The sequence below is a fragment of the Lagenorhynchus albirostris genome, chromosome 21, assembly GCF_949774975.1.
Source record: "Lagenorhynchus albirostris chromosome 21, mLagAlb1.1, whole genome shotgun sequence".
Classification (NCBI taxonomy): Eukaryota; Metazoa; Chordata; class Mammalia; order Artiodactyla; family Delphinidae; genus Lagenorhynchus; species Lagenorhynchus albirostris.
This window is the reverse complement of record NC_083115.1, coordinates 6,813,784-6,836,681: the sequence shown is the minus strand read 5'-3', so window position 1 is coordinate 6,836,681 and position 22,898 is coordinate 6,813,784. Positions and strand designations below refer to the sequence as shown.

At 40.1% G+C, this 22,898-nt stretch overlaps 1 protein-coding gene across 1 annotated transcript in view; it reads left to right on the top strand.

Moving 5' to 3' along the window:
• The first annotated feature begins 3,663 nt into the window (after positions 1 to 3,663).
• KCNU1 (potassium calcium-activated channel subfamily U member 1) overlaps positions 3,664 to 22,898 on the top strand; it is a 132,687-nt gene continuing 113,452 nt past the window's right edge. Inside the window, exons 1-6 of the mRNA XM_060136355.1 lie at positions 3,664 to 3,776; positions 14,260 to 14,321; positions 15,427 to 15,517; positions 17,235 to 17,346; positions 18,302 to 18,377; positions 20,090 to 20,165. Coding sequence (XP_059992338.1) covers positions 3,678 to 3,776; positions 14,260 to 14,321; positions 15,427 to 15,517; positions 17,235 to 17,346; positions 18,302 to 18,377; positions 20,090 to 20,165 — 516 coding nt within the window. The 5' untranslated portion in view covers positions 3,664 to 3,677. The remainder of the gene's footprint in view (positions 3,777 to 14,259; positions 14,322 to 15,426; positions 15,518 to 17,234; positions 17,347 to 18,301; positions 18,378 to 20,089; positions 20,166 to 22,898) is intronic.

Genomic DNA, 22,898 nt, shown 5'->3' with positions numbered 1-22,898 from the left:
GTAACAGCATCCAATCTAGAATTCTGGTCTTCGAAGACCTATGTCGTGGACCTTCTGCCGTTCATTCATTTGCGTCCTGTGAGTTGGCACCTCGGTTGTTACTGGACCCTCTCGCTGTTACTGCACGGGTCTTAGGACTCTGGTACACCGAAGTCCAATTCCTGGAATCATTACCATGTGATCATGACATCATAGAAGAAGCAGCCCGACAGTTCTGTCTCCTGTTGTGTCTAACCAAGTCAGAGGACAGTAGTGGGGAAGCCCTGGGGAAAATGTCTTGTACAGCTGAGATCCAAGCAGCGTTTATTCTTTCCTCCCTTGTGACCTTCTTCAGTGGACTCCTCATCTTATTAATATCCAGGCTAATCTGGAGGAGCATTAATAAATGGCAAAAGAGCGAGGGAAAAGGAATTTTCTCGGTCAGTTCCCCTGAATGAAGATCAGAGACAGGTTTGGCATGCGTTTGTCTTCAGAAGACCATGGAGGCTTCACTCAGTTTTCCCGGGTTAACAGCCGGCTCTGATGCGGTGACTTAGAAACGGGTCCATCCTGCTCAGGGGTGGAAAACAGGACCCCGGGCCGCCATGCCAAAGGGTGCAGCTACAGGGCCAGGCCTCCTCTCCCACCACTGGGAGAAGCAGTGCCTTGTGTGGATGATGGTGCCTGTGAGCTCTGGAAGCAGATGTCATTGTTTTGAACAAAACACCCGCTAACGTGAGGTCTATGCCTCTATTTCATATTTTAAAATGACAGTTGTGTTAGGTACCATGAGGAAGGCAGAAAGGAACGTCAGTGTCAACCTCACCTTCATGAATCATTCACGCAGGATGCTCATATACTCACAAGTATACATTGCCTTTTATACACGTTAATACAACACACGGAGTTGTGCACACAGGCCGAAACCCATGCATACGTGCACATGCCATCCAGCCACAAACTCAGGGACACCTTTTTACACCCAAACAAGCTTTGCAAGGGTGGGCACTATTGAATAACAACTGGAAAATGATGATGGTAAGAATAATGGTATCCTATCCAGATAAGACTCTGCTTAAGAGAATAAAAACGCTCAAATGTTACATAATGGCTGTTCTGGGACCAATGGTTGAAAGCAAAGATCTGTTCACAGTTTTTCTTTCCCCAATTTTATTCTTCTGATTTCCATAACAGAACACATCAACTGTGTTTTGTAATTAATACTGAAAAGTTGCTTGAAACATTGCCTCTTGATGCTAAACATTGACGTAAAATAAAAGAATTTATAACTCGGTAACTTTTTAAGGTCATTGCCAGTGTCATCATATGAAATTCAGGTGTCTGCATTCTAGAAGTGCCTAATGTGGAATTCTATAGATTTTGTCGCTCAGTGAGTTCATGCTGTTACTAATTATTTCTAGAGTAAAGGCAGTTAGCAGCGGCATAGCGATCGGGGAATGAATCCTGGGGTTCTGATTTCTTAACAGCACTGACGGTGCGTGAATGGGTACTGGATGTGGTGACTATGCCTTCTGCCTGTTTTTTTCAGTGCACAACTGAATTGGTAGAATTGTTTAATCTCCTTTGACTTCTGCTCCAGGAAATGTATCTTCTTCCCCATTATATTCATTTTTGTGTGGTTACAAAAATGTGAGAACGCATTTGTCCATAAACATTTGCTGTATTTTTCATTTCATTCTTTTGATATAATTTATGTCTGCCCTCCAGTCCAGAGGTACCTTTTCATTTCGAATAGGAAGCAGATGTTACAAAATGTTAATAAGCAGGGTCTGAGCAACCAGAAGACTATACTGTTCTGCTTTTAAATCTTGACGAGAGAGTTTCATAATAGTTGAGTGACTTCTTAATAATTTACCATATCTAATTAAATTGAGAGTGTTGTATTTTTCTCTAAGCCTTTGGGAAAGTTGGCCTAATGCAAAATTGTCACAAATCTAAGTACTGTGGAAAGTTCTTTTAAAAATTATTTGGAGGGCTTCCCTGGTGGCGCAGTGGTTGAGAGTCTGCCTGCCGATGCAGGGGACATGGGTTCGTGCTTCGGTCCGGGAAGATCCCACGTGCCGCGGAGAGGCTGGGCCCGTGAGCCATGGCCGCTGAGCCTGCGCGTCCGGAGCCTGTGCTCCGCAATGGGAGAGGCCACAACAGTGAGAGGCCCGCATACCGCAAAAAAAAAAAAAATATTTGGAGAGTCATAATTTTCTCCTTAAATGTGCATTTTAAAAGATATACTACATTCATAAGTATGATTTTATTATATCTTAGGGCCAGTTTGTTTTGCCACAAAAGGCACCTCAATTTTATAATGGAATTCAAATGAGTGTTCCATATTCATGCCATTGAATATTTTTTTAAAAAATCAATGCCCAGACCACTTCCCAGGCATGCACAGGGTGAGTCATAAGTATTAGTGGCAATCATTGATCAAGATATAAACTCTATCAAATAACCATTTAATGAGACTTCTCTTCTTACCATTCAGAAAATACGCATAGAAAAATTAAATCATTTCAAAAACTTGGCTCCACATAAAATGAGCTTTTCTAAAAGTCAGAGAGGTCTTAGTCTGCATGGTGTGGTCAATCCCAGTTCACTTGTGTCTTTCTCTGGGGTAGTTCAAGACTGTCAACAGACACAGAGGCCACTTCAGACTCCAGACCGTCCTCATTGCCTGCCCACCGGCAGGTCATTTCTCTGTACCTCGGTTTCCTTATCAATAGAAAATGGATTTAATCAGACTTACTTTGGCTACCTCATAGGATCATTATAAATTTCAAAGACAGTGGTCCCTTTGTATCCCTTTGTGGTTGCAGGACACACCCCCCAAACCTGAGGATGCTCAAGTCCCTTATATAAATAGCATAGCACAGTACTTGCATATAACTTGTGCACATACTCCAGTACACTTCAGATCATTTCTAGATTAGTTATAATACCTAATACAATGTAAATGCTGTGCAAATAGTTGTAAATATAATGCAAATGCTATGTAAATAGTTGTCAGCACCCCATAAATTCAAGCTTTGTTTTCTGGAACTTTCTGAAATTTCTTTTTTTAAATATTTTCTGTCCGACGTTGGTTGAATATGCAGTTGCAGAACCCACGGATACAGAGTGGGGATTGTGTAATAAGTAAAGATAGTTTGTAAACTTGAGGAAGGATCATAATTTCAACAGGATGTGATACCAAATAAGGAATAAGATCAACATAAAATGGCAAAAAGTTTCCTTCTTCTTTCTCACTCAAAAAAGCAAATATTTAAGTATCACCTGGAAATCCATTTGTAATTTTTTTTCTTTGTCTGTGTATCTTGACAGAAAAGGATAAGACACTCATTCCCAGAACAGAGAGAAGCACGCTGTTCCCGACCTTGATCGTAACAGTAGTGTCAGTGTGAAGGGTCTGGGGCTGAGAGTATGTGAGATGGGCATGGTGAAGACTGCAGAATTCAGAATGAAAATACTGCCGAAGCGCAGTAAAATACAAACCCAGGAAAATTCATCGTGTGAAGTAGGGAATAAGTGAGTCCAGGGTTCCCGGCGTTGGACAAGGTGTAGTGCGTTCCGGCTGATGCTCCAGCAGGAGACGCCATCAACACACATAAAACAGATGACCTTCCCTGAGACCCAGCTCACTCTCGATTGCTTTCTCTTGCTTCTAGGAAGAAACATCACGTAGCATGGACCGTAAACATTCAAGAAGTCTCACTTTCCAGGGAGTCTTTCGTGTCCATGTAGAAATGTTGCTCTCGGCACAGACCTTTGTGGGACAGGTGTTGGTGAGTACATTTCCAGTGCTCACTTGCTGACGAACTTTAGCCACGAGTGTGATGTATGGTCAGTGTGAAAGCATCTGCTGGCCTTTTCTAAAATACCACTACCTCCCAACGGCTATCTCCTTGTGTCTGTGCTCTCTACTGATGATTCTGCTTGCTTTTTCTTTGGAGTGAATATAATTACTTGGCATTACATTTTCTATTTGTTGTCAGCCTGTCCACTAGAAGAAAGACTTCACTAGGGCAAAGGTTGTGTGCCTTTCATTCTCCTTGCATGTAGATGGATGTCTGGCATGCAGCTGTTGCTCAAAAAATGTTGGTTTTCAGTGGATTCTCTGCCCTGTGAGGTACAACTATTTTCCCCTCCTGTGATTCCAACAGCTTCTTTTCTTCATTTTACAAACTGGTCTTTTTTGCCCCTCTATGATATTTATCATTTACTTCCTGTTTTAATCTAGGTAAACATTGACATATTAAAACCCAGTCCAGACATCATCTCCTCAGGCAGATTTTACCTTATCTCCATATTAAGCTAAGAGTCCCCTTCTCTAAGTTTCTATCATTTCCATTGAACGCTGTTAAATTAAAATTATCTGCGCATAAGCCTGTCTACCCTAGCGCACTATGGACTCCTTGAGAGAAAAGAGCGTCAGGGAAATGTTCACACCCCATTGTCTGGAAATAGCAGATGCCCTGTAAATGAATATTGCCCCATCGTCATTTCAGTAGTATCGTTTGATCTGACACATTCAAAAACAATCTGTAATTTGAGGGTATGCTGCCATCCCATGGTGGCATAGTGGAAGGGGACGTATGTGAACTAAAGATTATCCTCTGCTTTTTGTAATTAGTACAAACATCGTTCTTTGCTAGTTAATGTTGTTTAATTACGATCTAACTAATTTTTAAAACTTATCTTAAAGTACATAAGTAAAACTGCTTTGATAAACTCTACAGGGAATACTGAATCATCTGGAAATGTGTCTCTCCGTTTTTTTCCTTCTAAAGTTTTGGTCTCTTTTTTGAAATCCTTGTGCCTATGACCTGTTAGAGAAGGATTTTGTGATTCTCTATGATTTTTATCAGGGATTTGTTAGTTAGGATCTCTTCAAGTGTTCAAATCATGTTGGATTATATGTAGATAATGTTGGAAATAAGGTAGTAAAGGACCCTGGGGTGAGGCAGAAGAGAACTTCCACCATCTACCATGTAAGCACCGCATATAGGGATTGGGTGGGGAAGGAATGATCATTGACTACATATCAATAAAAATTATTTCTTTAATGATGGAAAAATCGTTTTCAATCTGTTATAGCTTATGATTAAATGGTTGGAACAACAGGAAGCATGGAGGAAAGGTTAAATTAGAATAAATAGTCTAGCATTGAAACACAAAATTGAGACTCTCAGTGAGGGTTCCAAGCAAGTGTTTTATGAAAGGATGAGAAAGAAAAAAAGTGGCTTATAGATTTCCTTCCTTCCATCCATCCTTTGTAATTTCCTTCCTTCTTTCTTTCAACAAATATTTACTGCTTGCCAACTACACGCAAAGCATATACTCTAGACATGATGAAATATGCAGGCAAAAATCTTGCACTTATGGGACTTAAATTTTAAATTCTAGTGGGGGTAGAGATGATGAATGTGCACATAAATAGATGAGATAAGTTCACATGGTGATCAGTGCTGTGAGGGAATGATGAATAACGTGTTTGTGAGTTTCGGTGGTTTTGGTGTTAGATCACATTAGATACAGTGATCTGAGAGGAAATCTCTGAAAAGGTAAGATTTGAGCTGAGACTTGAAGAATCAGAAAGATAAAAGTGATTGAACAGTGGAAGGAACAGGTTTCCCAATAGAGAGAAGAGACTTGTGGATGTAAAGGGCTCAGATTACTGCAAGTACCAAATGAGGTTCCTGTGCTAGAGGCCAGAAGGGCAGAGGACTCTGCGGTCTGAGTGGAGACAGAACCATGCAGTGCTTTGCACTTGGTAGCAAGGAGCTAGGCTATTCAAATGGAATAATTTTATTCTAGTGCAAAGGGGAGTCACTGAGGGGTTTTTAAGCATGGGTTGACATGGTCTAATTATGTTTTAGAAATTCAAGAGGCATTAAAGTTTGAAAATAAAGGAATTGTCAAAGGCATACTAGGCAAATGACAGTAGTGTGAATTCAAGGCAAAAAAAACAATCAACGAAGCCAAGTAGCCTGTATTAGTTTCCTAGGATTGTTGTAACCAAGTACCACAAACTGAGTGGCTTAAACAACAGAAATTTATTGTCTCACAGTTTTGGAAGCTAGAAATCTAAGATCAGAGGTTGGTTCCTTCTGAGGGCTGGGAGAGAGAGTCAGCTGCATGCCTGTCTCCTAGATTCTGGTGGTTTGTTGGTAATCTTTGGCATTCCTGGGCTTGTAAATGCACCCAGGTCTCTGGCTTCATTTTCACATGGTATTCACATCATGTTTCTTCTGTTCATGCCTGTGTCCACATTTCCCCATTTTATAGGGACACCAGTCATATTAGAGTCCATCCTTATGACCTTATTTTAGCTTGAATACACCTGCAAAGACCCTATTTCCAAACTAGGTCACTTTCTGAGGTACTAAGGGTTAGGACTTCAACATACCTTTTTGGGGACACAATTCAACACATAATTTTGTAATGAAAATTTGTAACTAACTTCAACCAAGATATAACATCATGAGTATCATTATACCAAAAATATAACTTCAAGGTAATTAATAAATAAAAAAGCAATATTAAAGACACATTGGTAGTATGAACTTTTAATTCACTTATTTTATATCAGGAGAAACTAAATAGAAAAGAAGAAGAAGAAGGAGAGGAGAAGGATAAAGAAGACCAAAGTAAATTAATTAATAACAAAGAGCTGACTGAAATGATCAAACCCATATGGCAAAAACATAAATTAAACCTACAAATGTCTACAAACTATTTGTAAAAATTCAGTATATATTAATAGGCCCTCAAAAAACAATCCCAATTAAAAAACTTACAAAGTAGAGGCAGAGGACATAAACTGAACACAGTACAATAAATGGACAGGAAAATAATAAACTCAGAAAAAAAGAACCAAAAACAAATAATTTACAGCTAAAAAATTGTAAATATCTCTTTCTAAAATGATTCTTGACTCAGAGAAATCAAACTTAAAATTGCAGAATATTTAGAGAGTAAAGATGATGAAAACATCACATATCCCTTGCACCTGCATTATAAGTTGGGAATTGTTCTAAGTTAAATGCATAACATTAACAACTTATCTTGATAAATAAAAAATAATTAAAGTAAATGAATTATCAATGTTGAAAAGTCAGAGAAAGAAAACACATTAAATCTAAGGAGAATAAATAAGAAAGCTAGAAATTAACAAATTATAAAAGAGCTGATTATTTGAAACAAACAGTAAAATAGAGAAGTCAATAGGTAGGCTAAACAATCCAAGAGGGGAAAAGCAAAATATATGGAATAAGACATTAAAATGAGAAAATAAATACAGATAAAAAGGAAATTGAAAGATATATGCACAATTAAATATGAAAACCAAATGATTCCTTAGGACAACATAAATAAGCAAAACTGACCATGAAAAAAAGAAAGAAACTTAAACAGACCAAATAACTGGAAGATACAAAGATATTGTCAAAGACTTTATCAACATCACCGCCACTACCCTTCTGCCCCTCTGCCTATGGGAGACCCAGACAATTTCAAGGTCCAGTCTGCTAGATCTTCAAATAGTGAATCTCTCTAATGCTAATTAAATAGTCCCAGGGCATAGAAAATACAAGAAAGAAAGTATCTGATTTTCTTTTTCAATGAAGGCACAGTATCTATATCAAAACCCACAATGATGGCAAATTTAATAACATCTGTAGACTAATGTCTTAAATATGTGGATACGTGGCCAACAACACAGTGTAAGAAGGAAAAGGAAGGAGGAGGATGAGGAGAGGAAGTTGTTGTTTAAAAAAAAAAAGAAGGATGAAAAGAAAAAGAAGGAAAATGCAAATAGTCAAAGAGAAAGAAAATATTATCTTCAAAACCAGAGACCTTCTGAGATCCTTCTAGAGATAAAACAAGACAATGTGCAGCTCACCTCTGCAGCATCTTTGGGTTTGTTGCTTTAGTTATCACAAGCATGTTTTTACAGCTACCTGCGGGAGATTTTCTACTGAATTTAGTTCCAAAGAGTCCTATTCCTAAACTGTTCCTTTTTTTGGGTGCTATTAATTGTGTAACTGTGTTTCTCTGTTGTTTTGATAGCTAAAACATTTAAGAACCAAAAATACGGCTCATCTTTAGTAAGTGTATCTACTTTTAGCATCATCCTAGGCACTACTTTATGTCCATCTTCTATTTTTCTATCTTCTCTGGCAGGATGAGTATAAGCCCAGGTTTTTGCAGGTTGTCCTGGTGTAGCTGTTTAATAGAGTCTCTTTCATTCTTAAAAGTGTTATGTGTTGTGACAATAAATGACATAACTGCCTTAGCTTTAAGTGAAAAGTTTTGTTTTTCAAAGCCACAGGACATTTTCCAGGGAAAATGAGCCATTAAAGAGAATATAACTTTGAAGGTCTCCTCGACTGCTCCATAGATTCAATTCCACCTTTCTCCTTTGACTAGAAAGTATGATTTCTTTTTTCCTCTCTCTACTCCTAATTGACACCATTCCCCTCTCATGATGGGCCATGTCCCTCCCTTTTGGTCACATGTAGCCTTGCTGGAGATGTATGCATTCCATGATATACATATATATATATCGTGTGTAATTAATATCACATTTATCCTTCTTAATTTCAGTATCCTGTTGCTAGCCAACCAGGAAGCCACCGCACTAGTTGGCTAGCATCACAGGGACCTGGTAGGAATGGGCACCTTTGAGGACAGGTCCCCGCCCATCCCAGGCTCAGTTTTTCAGTGCCCCGTGGAAGAAGGAGTGCAGGAGTTATGTTAGATGGTTGCCTGTTCCTCTGCAGAAGCAGCGTGCTACTTCTCAGGCTGCTTCTTTTTCAGACCTTCCTCATTCTGTCAGAGTGTCCTGGCCAGTACTTCGTTTCCTCCTGAATCATCATGTTGGTCAATTTCCTGATCACTGGGTTTATTTTCGTCGCTGGGGCAGCTTTGATGAGCTGAGTCTTCCCGAGCTCGCGCTCACACTTCCTCCCAGTCAGCTCTGCCGAGGGCTGCCGCTCATCTCCCTTGTCAACCTGGGGATACCTGTATCCAGGATCCCAGAGGCTCCACCCAGCCGGGCTCAGCCTGGAAGCCGCAGGACAGCACTGCGCATGCCCAGTGCTGGGTCCCGCCAAGCCTGCGCAGCCTTCACCCTGGACAGCCCTCTGGGCTGGCCTCGTTTTAACAGATTTTTCAGTTGAATTTCATTTATAAAATTGTTTTCCTCAGAGCGCTTCTTTGCTCACATCTCGTAGACCTTGGCAAGTCATGTTCTTATTTTTAGTAATGCCCAGTTCGTCTTTAGGTTGTTTTAATTCTGATTTCTTGGTGGATTCATAATCTATTGTGAGGAGTGTTGTATGCTTTTGTTTCCTTGGTGTTGGACTGGCTCTCTTTTCTACTTTGGTGAAATTTATGGCCCAGGAATATCACTGCCTTTATGATCTCTAGTTTATGGAATTTATGGGGAAATTCTTTGTTGCCTAGTACATGATCAATTTTTATTAGTGTGTAATGGACTTTTGAGAGAATCTGTGTATATTTCCCATACCCTTAATTATTTGCTGACTGATTGAAAAGGGCATGTCAACATTTTTCATTTATGATTTTATAGTTTTATCAAATGTCTTACATTTCTAACATTTTGAGTTATATATTTTATGTAACATCAGTCAATGCATAGAGTTACCTATTATAACTCCTTGGTCATTGGTGACTTTTACTGATATGAAATACCCATTTTTGTCACATTGAGTGGGTTTTTGTTGTTGTGTTTTTGTTTTGGTTTTTGTTTTTTTACCCAGGGGATACTTTAGAACTTAATGTTAGCCGGTAACATTGCTTTCATTTTATTCATACTTGATTAGGATGTCTTTGCCCAGCTCTCTTTCAGTCTTTCTGTCTTATTATTTCCTCTTAAGTGTGTCTCTTTAAATATCATGTAGCTGCACTTTTGTGTTTATTGATTTAAGAATGCATTTATTTGTTCATTTACTGGAGAATTTAATTATTCTCCTTTATGGTGATCTGTTTCATTGGTCTTTATAATATTTAGAGATTGAATTTACTGCATAATAGACTTTCTAAATTTCTGTGGCTTAAACAAACAAACGGGGTGTGTTGGTAAAGAAAGGGAGAATGGTTATTGGATAAACAACTAGGACCTTTGTGACATCTTAGTTTCTTATCTTACTGGAGAAGCGGAATGACATGGTGATTGAGAATTTTGAGAGACATGACCTTAAGCATTGGCTTCTCCACTTCATCTTGAACAAGTTAATTTTCCCAAATTGCACTTCTTTCATATAATGTGAATAACCTTCTTAAAATACTGTAGGGAGTATTGTAAACCCTTCAAGGGTGTAGTAAGTACTGACCATTCACTGATATTTACATTCCTTATTTGTTCCTTTTTGTTAATTTTATTTATTTTCTTTTGTATCTTTTGACTTGGGATTTTCCATTTTTAATAGAATATCATAGGTATATCAGTAAATGAAATTCAGAACAAACTTCCCACCTGTATTTCTCTCTGATAATATCTCTGCATGTTTTATATCTATATACTGCTCTCGCCTGAGACCTTTGGCATGCTTTTCCTCCACACTACCCCTCCTTCCTTCCAGAAATTGTTGAATTAATCTGAACACTCAGTTCCAGATTGCTACTGTGTTTTTTAGTTTTTTTGGCTTTTAGCATTATACAGCTGGTCAGATTTCCTTCTTAATATTTGCTTTAGAGTTAAAAATTTCATTAATTTTACCAGTTTTATTAGGCACCATTTTTTCTTACGTAACTTATTTTATCGTTCTAATTTTTTTTTCTTGAGTACTTGCCATATTCACTCGTGAGGGAAGTTGTGGGTGGTACACTTTCCGAAGTGTTAAATCTCCCCCAGTTTTTCCCCCTTGCTCTCATAAGTGAACGATAATTTGGTTGGGTTTAGAATTCTTGGCTTGTAATCCTTTTTCCTAAAACCTCTGTAAATGCTGTTCCAAAGTGTTCTGGCTACTTAAGGATACCGAGCTCTTGTCTCTCAGCTCCAAATCCACCCTCTCTCCCCTGCTTTGTGATGCGAGGCTAGTGCACAGCAACCACATGTCTCTTTGGTCAGCTCCCTTGTGCTCTAGAGGAGGGGAAGGGAACTGCCTTCCTGTGTTTTACATCTAGTTTTTTCAGCCTCACTTCATCAATGGCTTTTTCTTCCAGTAGCAGTGCTTGGTTTCAGTTTCCAGGCTTTTCCAACAGTACCAGGACCAAGCTCACAGTGTCTCTTCAGATGTACCATTACCAGCCAACCCAGGACCCCTCCTCCCAAGTCTGAAGCCCCCTTCCAAAGGGCACCTCTTTGATGCCCTTTGGCATCGAATGTTTTTAAATGTTGCGAATCCCAACCTCCCTTTGTTGATCTCCCAGCCAGTCCTTGGGGGTGCAGCTTCTTGCAGTTACTGCCTCTGTGTCACCCCCGTGTTCCTTGGTCTTCCCAGTCCTCCAGTACTATTTAACAGCGTTTTAGAATCTCACCAGGAGCACTGATTGTAATTCTTAGATGTTTAATTACATATTCTATGCTCACCCTTTCACTGGACGTTATTTCATCTGTGTGCCCGATCCTCCGTTTTCTTATACCTCCCGTATACCTGGCAGTTTTCTGGTGTCCTCTCATATTCACAAGTGAAGCTTTAGAGTATTCGTAGCGCCCTCGTTAACTGCGCTGGTGGCTGTTTGGACTCTGAAGACACCCATAACCACCCACCAACTAAACGGGCTTTAAGCCCCACTGTAGAAATCACAGCCCAGGTGGCGGGCTTCCTACCCCTCCCGAAGAGCCAGCACTTCCAGACTTGGCCCCTTCCGCCCCAGGGAAGTTCATGAGTCCTCTCAGAATACCTCCCACTTCCACCTGACTCACCAAACAGCCTTCACAAACTGTTAGCTCCCAGTGCTTTATTTTGGTTTGGGACACATTTTGTTGCTTATTATATATAATTCCTGGATCGTCCTTTTTAGGTTTGTGGCATGTAGTTGATATTGTTCTTAGATTGAATAAAACTAAATTTTTCTTCTTTTATTTATTTTTTTTGTTAACTTTATGGTGTGGAGGACTCTAAATATATGACCTTGTTACCATGGTTCTGGAAGCCTGTCAATACATGATTTATAGATGAAGAATCACCTATGGGATTTAGTAAGAGAGGAAAAATATGTAATCATACGTAAGGAGAAGAAAAAAGATTTCATGGAAACTATTAATAATTATCAATCTATTGATATATATATATATATATACACACACATATGCATATCCACTCCCAGCATTTTTCCTGAGCTTCAGACTACATTTGTAACCAAATATCTCCATGAGACCCACAGTCTTAGTGGTATCTCCATCGACACTTGATTCAGATGTTAAAATGGAACTGACAGTAAGAGTTGAGACCCCAAGAAAAATAGATGCCACTAACTCCCATTAACCTGCATCATTGCCACTTACAAAGCACTTGGAAGAAGACTAGTTGAAGCTCTTAGCATCTTGACCAACCCCATGTAAATCTGGGTAAGCTGGAAATTGAAGAGGATTTTGGAACAAGCTCTTACTGTGGCAGAGGTATTGGGTGGCGGGGGGGGGTTCCTCCCCTGCCAAGCGAGGGACCACTTAGAAAGGTCAGCTGGCATCTCTTGGAACTCTGGGGACACAGAGAGCTGATGTCTGCCTCTTTGGTGAAGAGGGATGGCCACACTGAAGAGAATCTGTCCTTCTAGTGTTTGTTGGGGCAAAGAGTGCTTGAGCTGGTCCGTGGGCCAGATGTGGGTCACATGTGAGAGTCTTCTCGAACCTGCCCAGTTAGGCATCCGGAGGGGGAAGAGTTCCAGCAGAATACAAGAGTGCAAGGTGCACTGAGAAAAGAGTTGTGAGCAGCCAGCGAGAGAGGACGCTTTCACTCAGCTTAAGGGAACCGCAGAGGGGACGCTTAGCAATTGAATGTTATCAAGCTGCAGCCTGTCTGCCCCCTCCCCTTGCACTTCTGATCCGTTTAAGTTGCTCTCCTTTATTTTCCTAGCATGCATCTTCTCACATACCACCTAAGGTACATATTAATTACTATTTATTGTCTAGACCATAAGCTCCGTAAAGGCAGGGATATTTGTATATGTTGTTGAATGATGTTTCCCAGTCAGCAGAATAATACTTGAGTCATGATAGGTACCAAAGAAATATCTGTTGAATTTGAATATGAATTGAATTGGGAATCTCCAACAACCCAGGAAAATAAACAGTAAACACCTCCCATGCCGGAGAGCCCAAGGGTGAGAGCGTAGTGATCTAACACCAGTCAAGTCCAACATTTCCTGCTATTACCTCCCCTTTCTGTTCACCGCCTGACACTGACCTACAGTTCTCAGAGGCCAGAGGTACCCTAGTCAGTAGGCAGCTAGGACTAAAAAAACAAAAAGGGTTAACAGAGAAGAAACTAATCTCTTTTTGCCTACTAGTAGCCTGCTCAAGGAACACCTGAACTGGAAGGGAGTGAAGCTTTAATTGTAAATAAAATACAGTTTTACACAGGACTGAACATATTTTTTTAAATGTTTGGAAACTAGAAATAACTGATCACCTACAGTTGACCTAAAAATTCACCGAGGCTGCAAAATATTTCATCCAAATGTATTGAGGGTTTTAAATGGGTACATTTCTGATTATATTTCACAGATTCTTATTTTACAGACCAGATATATTGGCAAGTTAAAGTGCTCATTTTCTCTTCTTACTTTATAGCATGTTCCCTCCTGTCAGAATTCTGCCCATCCTTTAGATGGGCATGTTTGGGACTGTTTCTTCTCCAACATCATAGGCAATTCAAGTTCAGAGTCTGTATCTCATGGCCCTCATTTTCTAGCGTGTAATAAAGTGCATAACACATATTAAGCACTTAATAAATGTTTGATGAGTGAGTGAATGAATAAACAAAGGACTTCTTGAGCTCAGAAAACCTTAGGAGCAGCAGAAAGGACAAATTGTTTATTCTGAAGTGTGTGAAAGTTAAAATTAGGTAGGTAAAATGGGTAGGTACATGTTCGTTTATTGAATACCCAGTAAAGGTCCAATCAGTTTTTGTTGAGTGAATGAATGAATGCTAACATAAATGAATGTGTGGGAAAAAATGGCTACAGATATATAGGCAAGGGAAAAAGGTAAAACACAATTTTGTTGGTATGTTTATTCATCTATGTTCATGCTAATAGAATGGATCTGTACATTTGTCTGTGGTTTTTTTTTTTTTTCAGGTGATCCTTGTCTTTGTCCTAAGCATTGGGTCTCTTATAATCTATTTCATCAACTCCACTGAGTGAGTAAAATCCCCAGTCAATCTCGTTTGCTCATATCAGTAGCTTACCAGCTAATTTGGAATATTCTGTCAGGAATAATGCTTAATATACTTCCACGTAAACTCACACACCCAAGCTCATAAGAAAAGGATAAGTGTTTAGTTTCCCCTAGGAAGTACTAAACCCAGCTTCACAAACAAACGAAAAAATGCATGAGTTTCTCCTGTATCCTGTCATTCTGCACTGCTAGGAGCTGGGATGCTGTGCATATGTCTATTCTAGTTTCTGGGACTACAAGCTTCCAGCTGTTGTCTCCTCCTTTGGACTGTTTATGTGGGTCTTACGTGCCTTTGGATTCCTTAGGTGTTAAAGCAGAAGTTCTCTAGTCATTTCAGGGTTTCTCATAGGTTCTAGACAAGTTTGGATGGTCTGAGGAAAGAAAATGCTAGACCTCACCGGGGATGTAGGAGCAAACTACCCTCTGTTCTTCTCTGAAGGCATTCCCTTCTACTGTGCCAAAGTTAGGACAGCTTCTTGGACACAACCCAACCTAATCTGAACTCCATGCTGATCCTCTGGGAATTTTATTGGATTTCCAGCTAAAGTAAAACTGGGATTACAGGGCCACACAAGTCAGGCAACTTTAGAGATCCTACAGAAACTAGAAGTCTTCGTTTTGTGGATTCCTTACTGACCTTTTAGGAACATTTCCTTGGAATTTGCTTCAGATCAGTTCATTGGACGCAGAGTAGCTCTCTATCAGAAGGATACTGAAGCCAAAATTTCCTGGCTGGGTAAGATGGTCTTGCACACCAAAAAGAGCCACATAACCTCTGTGCCTCTGAATCCCATTGATAAAACGAAAATGGAACCAATAAACTCTGAAAAGAAGAGCAGGTAATTCTTCTGTTATTTTCAGCTACATTCACGGCCCAGTGGTTTTGTTCATGCATACCTCTACTCCCAAGAGGAAAGTAATTTCCTTGAGATGTGCACATAAGTGTCTGGGTTGACCATTCATGGTAAATAAAGAGAAAATTGCCCACCCGTTCTCTTTATTTGGTCCTCTGTAGCTACAGCTTCTAAAATGTCCACCTTTATAAGCCGTCTTTGTTTCTTTTCCAGCCCTTTTGGAAGCTGTTCTTCATACCAAGACAAAACCATCCCGATTGATTTGACTTTCAATGCTTTCTTTAGTTTCTATTTTGGATTGAGAGTAAGTACCTATTGAACATGGGAGTAAACAGGGGAATACAACCGGCACACTGTAAAGAGATCTGTGTTACACAAAGAGATGCCTTCCTTAGACAATCTGCCTATGCTTTCAGGCTCTAAAGCCAGAGGGTCTGGGCCCTCAATTGTCAAATGTATAGCGAGACCCCCAGACTCTCTCCTGCACTTGAAACTGTAAACCAGGTCAACAATTTTAACACAAATGAAAAGGATTCCTTGTTAAGATATCGTCACCCTATCACCCTGTCCTTCTTATTGGCTTCCCACTTGCCACTCAGAAGAGTGACTGGTAATCACAAGAGAGCAGAACCTGAGTAACAAGCCTCTGAAAATGTCATCGGCTCCACTGATGGCATATGTGCCGTATAAATCTATAAAATACTCTTGTGTCTTTAATTTTGTTGCATTCATGTATTCAATAGTTCTCTCATTCCACAAGCACTTTTTGAGGGCCCACCTAGATCTAGATTCTAGATTTATCTATCTCATGTTTGTGAGATAGATATACACACACACATATACACACACACACATATATACACACACACAGGCACACACAGACATGTACACACACGTATACACACATATGCACACATACACACACATACATACCCATATATACACACAGACACACACAAATATACACACACATATACACCCATATATATGCAGACATATACACACACATATATACACAGATACACACATATATACACAGATACACACACACGCACATATATATACACATATACACACATATACATACACATATACACACACATATATACACTCACATATGTACCCATATATACATACGTACACACACATATATACACACATATATGCACACACATATATGCACACACATATATACACACACATGCACACATACACAAACGTATATATATACACACGTATATATACACATATATACACACATATATACACACGTACACACACAAACATATACACACACAGAGGTATATATATGCACATGTAAGTGTATATATAATATGTATGTGCATATGAAAGGTATGGTATGTATGTATTTCTGTGACCTTCCTTCAAACTTATTTCAGCCACACTGGCCATCACAGTCTTATTTTTACAGCAGCCTCTCCCTTCTGGAAGCACCTGCTTTCTTATTCCAAATAAGGAAGCTCATAAACACAAGCCTTGGCCAACCAAGCTTCTAGACCTTTTCCATTGAAGACCATCCTAAATCTTGTATCTTCATTGCTCACAAATAGGGGGTTTTACCTATATAATTATATATATATCAGGAAGCTCTAGGAGCAGTAGGAAGGTCAAAGTGATTATTCTGAAGTAGGAGAGTTAAGATCTGGTAAGTAAGGTGGATTCACGTTCATTCATTGAATACCCCCTAAAGTACAGTCTCTTTATCTATATGAATATATAGGTGTGTGTGTGTGTGTGTGTGTGTGTGTGTGTGTGTATATTTATATATTTATTTATTTATTTATTTTTATATAGATATATTTATATATATAAATGTGTATTTACTTATATAGCTATATAAATATATGTGGGTGTACGTATGTATACATTGTATGTATGTAATAGAATGCGGTCAGAGCTTCAGTTGGTGGATGAAGTGTACCTGGAAAAAGCCACTCTTGTGTTCACTGTAGAATTTTTGAGGGTAACAGAATCTGGGGTCTTCTGTTTTCATTTCATAGTTTTTGGCAGCTGACGACAAGGTCAAGTTCTGGTTGGAGATGAATTCGATTGTAGACATCTTTACCATTCCACCAACCTTTATTTCTTATTATTTGAAGAGTAACTGGCTAGGTAGGTGAGTTGTGGGAATCAGAAGCAATCTCAGGAAAAACCCCTCAACATTCATCTGTAAGTATCCTTTCATTTTCCTTTAAAGCCTAAATGGCGTTTAAAAAAAATTCCTCCCCATGATCGTAGGGTTTTGTAATACATTTTCAGAGACCATTCTTTTTTTTACCCCAGTCCCTGGCGATGGGCCTGATGCCAGTAGGTGAACAGGGTGGTTTATTCTTTATGGATTATCCACACCTGAGGGCAGGGTGCCAACATCCTAGCCCCCTGTGGCACCTTTGTGCTGAGATCCCACATGACTGGGAGAAGTGAAAAGCCTCCCGTGGTCTTTAAAAAGTATAAGTCATCATATCCAGACATGCGGTGACCTGTTAGAGATTTTTTTAATGAGTTACTTTGTCTTTAAGGTGGATGTATTGCCAGTACGTGGGCATTCTGTGGCTTTTGTCAGTTTTTATGTAATCTTATACTATTATTTATTATCTACAAAATATTTTTTACTAGTGTTACTATCAGACTACATAAAGGCAAACAACATGCAAACCCTGGGGAGCGTATCACAGAGACTCTATAGTCAGGAGTTAAAGTGGTTTATGGATCACTTGCTCTCCATTCTAAAGAAGAGTTAAATAGAGTAAAACGTGAGTTGTGCTTATTGCATACTTTGTAATAATACTACTACTCAGCAACCCTTCGAGGTAGGTATCATTACAATTCCCATTTTACAGATGAGGAACTGGAGGAGCTAAGGGCATTGCTTTAGATTACAACAGCCATTAAGTGAACCAGAATTTGAACCAGTGCTCAGGTCTTAAACTGATGACATTGTAAGATACTATATTTGAGCATTTCAGGGAAAGAAAGAACGTGAGCAGTCCCAGGTGTGGTATAATTCAGACTGCTCCCTCAGTGACCCTCATCTTTCAGCAGCTTTCTTTTTTTGATTGCTTTGTAGGTTTAAGGTTCTTAAGAGCATTGCGGCTGCTGGAACTCCCTCAAATCTTGCAAATTCTGAGAGCCATCAGGACCAGGTAAATGCCAGCCCTGCCTCAAGTACTACTTACTCACTCATTCGGATTAGGAAATTCAAATGTTAACTGAACCTTCAACTCAGCTCATTTCTCATCAGAAACTTCAGTGCAAAAGTCACAAAATCCCTTACTTTCCAAGATACCATTCGCTTACTTTTCTCTCACTGCATTAACCTCACACACAGGCTGGAAAGTTTGCAATCATCTTGAAGAGTTTGTTTCTTCTCTGTTTCTTGGACCTACAATGTGTCAGTCCATTTAGGTTTTAATTCTCCCCCCCCCACCGAAAAAAATTTTTTTTTAATCAAAGCAATTCAGACAAAATAGACTTTATAAAGACTGTTACAAGAGATAAGGAAGGACACAACATAATGACCAAGGGATCAATCCAAGAAGAAGATATAACAATTGTAAATATTTGTGCACCCAACGTAGGTGCACCTCAATACATAAGGCAAATGCTAATGGCCATAAAAGGGGAAATCGACAGTAACACAATAATAGTGGCGGACAGATCGTCCTGACAGAGAATAAGGAAACGCAAGCCTTAAATGACACGTTAGACCAGGTAGACTTAATTGGTATTTATAGGACATTCCATCTGAAAGCAGCAGAATACACTTTCTTTCTCAGGTGCACACAGAACGTTCTCCAGGATAGATCACATCTTGGGTTGCAAACCAAGCCTCGGTGAATATAAGATAATTCAAATCCTATCAAGCATCTTTTCTGACCACGACACTGTGAGATTAGAAATCAATTATAGGAAAAAAAATTGTAAAAAACAAACACATGAAGGCTAAACAGTATGTTACTAAATAATCAATGGATCACTGAAGAAATCAGACACTTTGATTCTATACATTCGTTGTCGTGAATCGATCCTCTGCTGTCTAGGAATGTAAGACAATTCCTCCAAGCCTGAGAGCTGCCCAGCAGCAGCAGTGAGCTCTTGCTTACAGAAATAGAGCTACCTAAATATCTCCAAAAAAATAAAATTACAGTTAAAAAAAATTCCAAACTACCTTTAAGCAGGAATCCTGTTAAAGCTTTAGGCAATTTGGTCTAACGTTACCCACTCACAATCTCCATGCCTCTGCATTCTCACTAGAAGCATCAGATAGTACCGGCCAGCTGGGTCTCACTGCTAAGGGTCGACGCTTTATGGAGCATTTGCGCTCGGAAAGGGCTGTTCTTGTGTGGTCAGTAGCCTTGCTGAGAACCACAGAGATTTCAGCTAAACTCTAGGGCTTTCCTTAGGAGACAGGAGCTTGTTTGATCCTCTTCATTCGAAGATCCCGGGGTGAGTTTAGCAATATGGAACAACATTTCTGTGACCTACTCAGAATTTCATTTTGCAAGCCCACTCTCTGGATCCTTGGGACACTGCCTATTTTCAGTATAATATTAGGCTAGTGGAGATCATCAGAACCTAAGCTTTTTGAACACGTGTGTGTGACGGGGTGTGCCTGAGAGTTGTGCATCTCCAGTTTTAATATGGATACGAAGCAAGCAGGGGATCCTGTAACAATGCAGATCAGTAGGTCACGGCAGGGCGTGGGATGCTGCATGTCCAGTATGTTCCCAGGGAAGTGTAGCATTGTTCCTGGTCCGTGTCCCACACTTTGAGGAGCGAGAGTTTAGAGGATGAGGTATTTGTGTTGTTCAGGAACCTGTCAGAACCCAGCAGCTCTTTGTCTTTCTTCCCCTAGCAATTCAGTGAAGTTTTCCAAGCTGTTATCCATCGTTCTGAGCACCTTGTTCACTGCTGCAGGATTCATTCACCTGGTGAGTATCTCATCCAACTCCTTGATGTTGCGAGTGAGCATGAATGTCTTTTATTTGAAAAATGCAGGCGAACCTTCTGAGCTCCTGTCTCCATCACTATAATCAGTGTGAGGTTTATCTTTTCACCTCCTTTGGATGGGTTTTCTCCACCCCATACTTCTCACAAATATATATCTTCTACACTCACGGTATCGATGTTCCTTCTTCCGACTTTCAAAACCTGCTCTTAGGAAAGGGTTTAATAAGTTTACTCTTCTAAGGTATAAGCAATAGGTAAAGTTTTTGTTTTGTTTTGTTCTGTTTTGTTTTTTTGCGGTACGCAGACCTCTCACTGTTGTGGCCTCTCCCGTTGTGGAGCACAGGCTCCAGACGTGCAGGCTCAGCGGCCATGGCTCACGGGCCCAGCCGCTCTGCGGCATGTGGGATCTTCCCGGACCGGGGCACGAACCCGTGTCCCCTGCGTCGGCAGGTGGACTCTCAACCACTGCGCCACCAGGGAAGCCCTAAAGTTTATCACTGTATCATCATAGGGGTTCCAGCAATTTGAAAAAGAATAAAGGGTCAGAGAAATGAAGCCAGTGCGAGAATTTTGTACTTACAAAAGCTGGAGAGTTGGGTGAGGGAGCAGTTGCTGAATTGCAAAAGGGAGTTTGGGGACTTTCTTGGTTCTCCTGAAATCAATCTGTATACATAGCTGCCTCCTTCGCCTACAAGAAAGGTTAGTTCTCATGCCATATAATCAGCAACATAGTAAATGGACTTCAACAATAGGAAAGAAACTCCTGGACTTTATTGCTCCAGGAAAGTTGAAGAGAAATCATTAGAAAATGTAGAAATTGAAGTGTCACGTTAAAAGCCTGCAAAGGCCTTTGAGAAAAGCAAAACCGAACAAAAAAATAGAGCAGAAGTCTTTTCCACTTGAGCCCTTCTCTCAAAATTAATTTAAAAATCACAAGGAAAAGGAAAAAAAAAAAGTTAAAGAAACTTAACCATGTTCAGCTCATCAAGAAAAGTGTCAAACACCAAATTTGTTTGGTGTTTCAAGAAACAGATACTACTATGCATAAAATAGGTAAGCAACAAGGATTTACTTTATAGCACAGGGAATTATATTCAGTATCTTATAATAACCTATAATGGAAAATAATCAGGAAAAATTACTGAATCACTATGCTGTACACCTGAAACTAACACAATATTGTAAATCAACTATACTTCAATTAAAAAAAAAAAGAAATCTGAAACCAGCCACATCCTTCCTCATCATGCAAGCAGGAGACAGATTTTCTGGAGAAGAAGTATCACAGCAGTAAAGGTAGATCCCTGCATCTGGAGGTTTAGCCGAAGGGGCATGGGGTCTACACTGGGAGAAGCAGTCACCAGTGTTCCCGTAGAGACCTGTTGGCCATCACAGAACGGTAGGCAAAAGGATGCTAAAGGAGAAACCATGGTAACAGGTTTTTGGGGGATTTTTTTTTCCTTTAATAGAGGTTCCAATGAGGGGCTCTCAGGCTGAATGGGGCCTACAGGCATATTTTATTGGACCTAAGATGTTTGTATTATCTGTTTGCTATTTTTGTATTGGTTGATAAGTTTTTTCAGAGAGCTCATATTAAAAGACCTGGATTTCTGGATTCTTTGCAAAAACACAAGATTCTGGCAACCCACTCTCCCAAGGCCACCAACAGCCCTAGCTGAAGAGTAGCTGCTCCCTGTAAATCTCACAGGCTTCTGGTTTGAACACGGTCTCAGGCCCTTCTAAGCACGTGAACATGTGCTCCTATGGGACGTCCAGTCACCCTGGGGAGGAGACCTCCAGTGAGGATGCGTGCAGAGAAAGAGGGAGAAGCCACCTGATGGTTTTGGACTCAGGGCCATCTACTGTGGGTCACACCAACGTCTGAAATGTGAAAAACTTAGAAAAGCTGTAACCCAGAGCAAAAAAGTAGTAGATTTTGTTCAGAGGATATTTGAAATGACAAACCAAAATAAAAGCTATGATTGTTCCAGCAGTCCCAAGTCATTCCTTCCTGTACTTACACCGTCCTTCAGCTAAAAGTTGATACCGGGCTTCCCTGGTGGCGCAGTGGTTGAGAGTCCACCTGCCAATGCAGGGGACACGGGTTCGTGCCCCGGTCCGGGAAGATCCCACATGCCACGGAGCGGCTGGGCCCGTGAGCCATGGCCGCTGAGCCTGCGCGTCTGGAGCCTGTGCTCCGCAACGGGAGAGGCCACAACAGTGAGAGGTCTGCGTACTGCAAAAAAAAAAGAGTTGATGCCATTGGAGGGTGAGTGTCCACCAGAAAGGAACCAACATGGTGCCTATGCTAAAATTCTGCCCAAAACAGGGAGTGTGTTGGAAAGCAGAGACATCAGCATAACAATTACATCGCATTAGGGCTGTCGGAGCAACAATAACATGATAATTTGCCCAAGGGAACAAAGGAAATGTTAAGGAAAAGCCCTTCTTATACAAGGCTTTAAAAAACTGAAAATGATACTTCAAACAAAATACTTAAGGTTTTAAATAAAAGATTACTAAACCGTAGCAGGAGTTGGTAAACGGCCCAAAGATACCAGAGAAAAAGAAGAAAAACGTTTTACAGAGCCAAAAACCACATTAGAGGGGACACAGATGTACTAAGTGTGACAGAAGTATGCTCAGAAACATGGCGGACAGGATTGAGGCAAAATCATGCCATGGAACAGGACAAAGATACTTAAATGGTATGG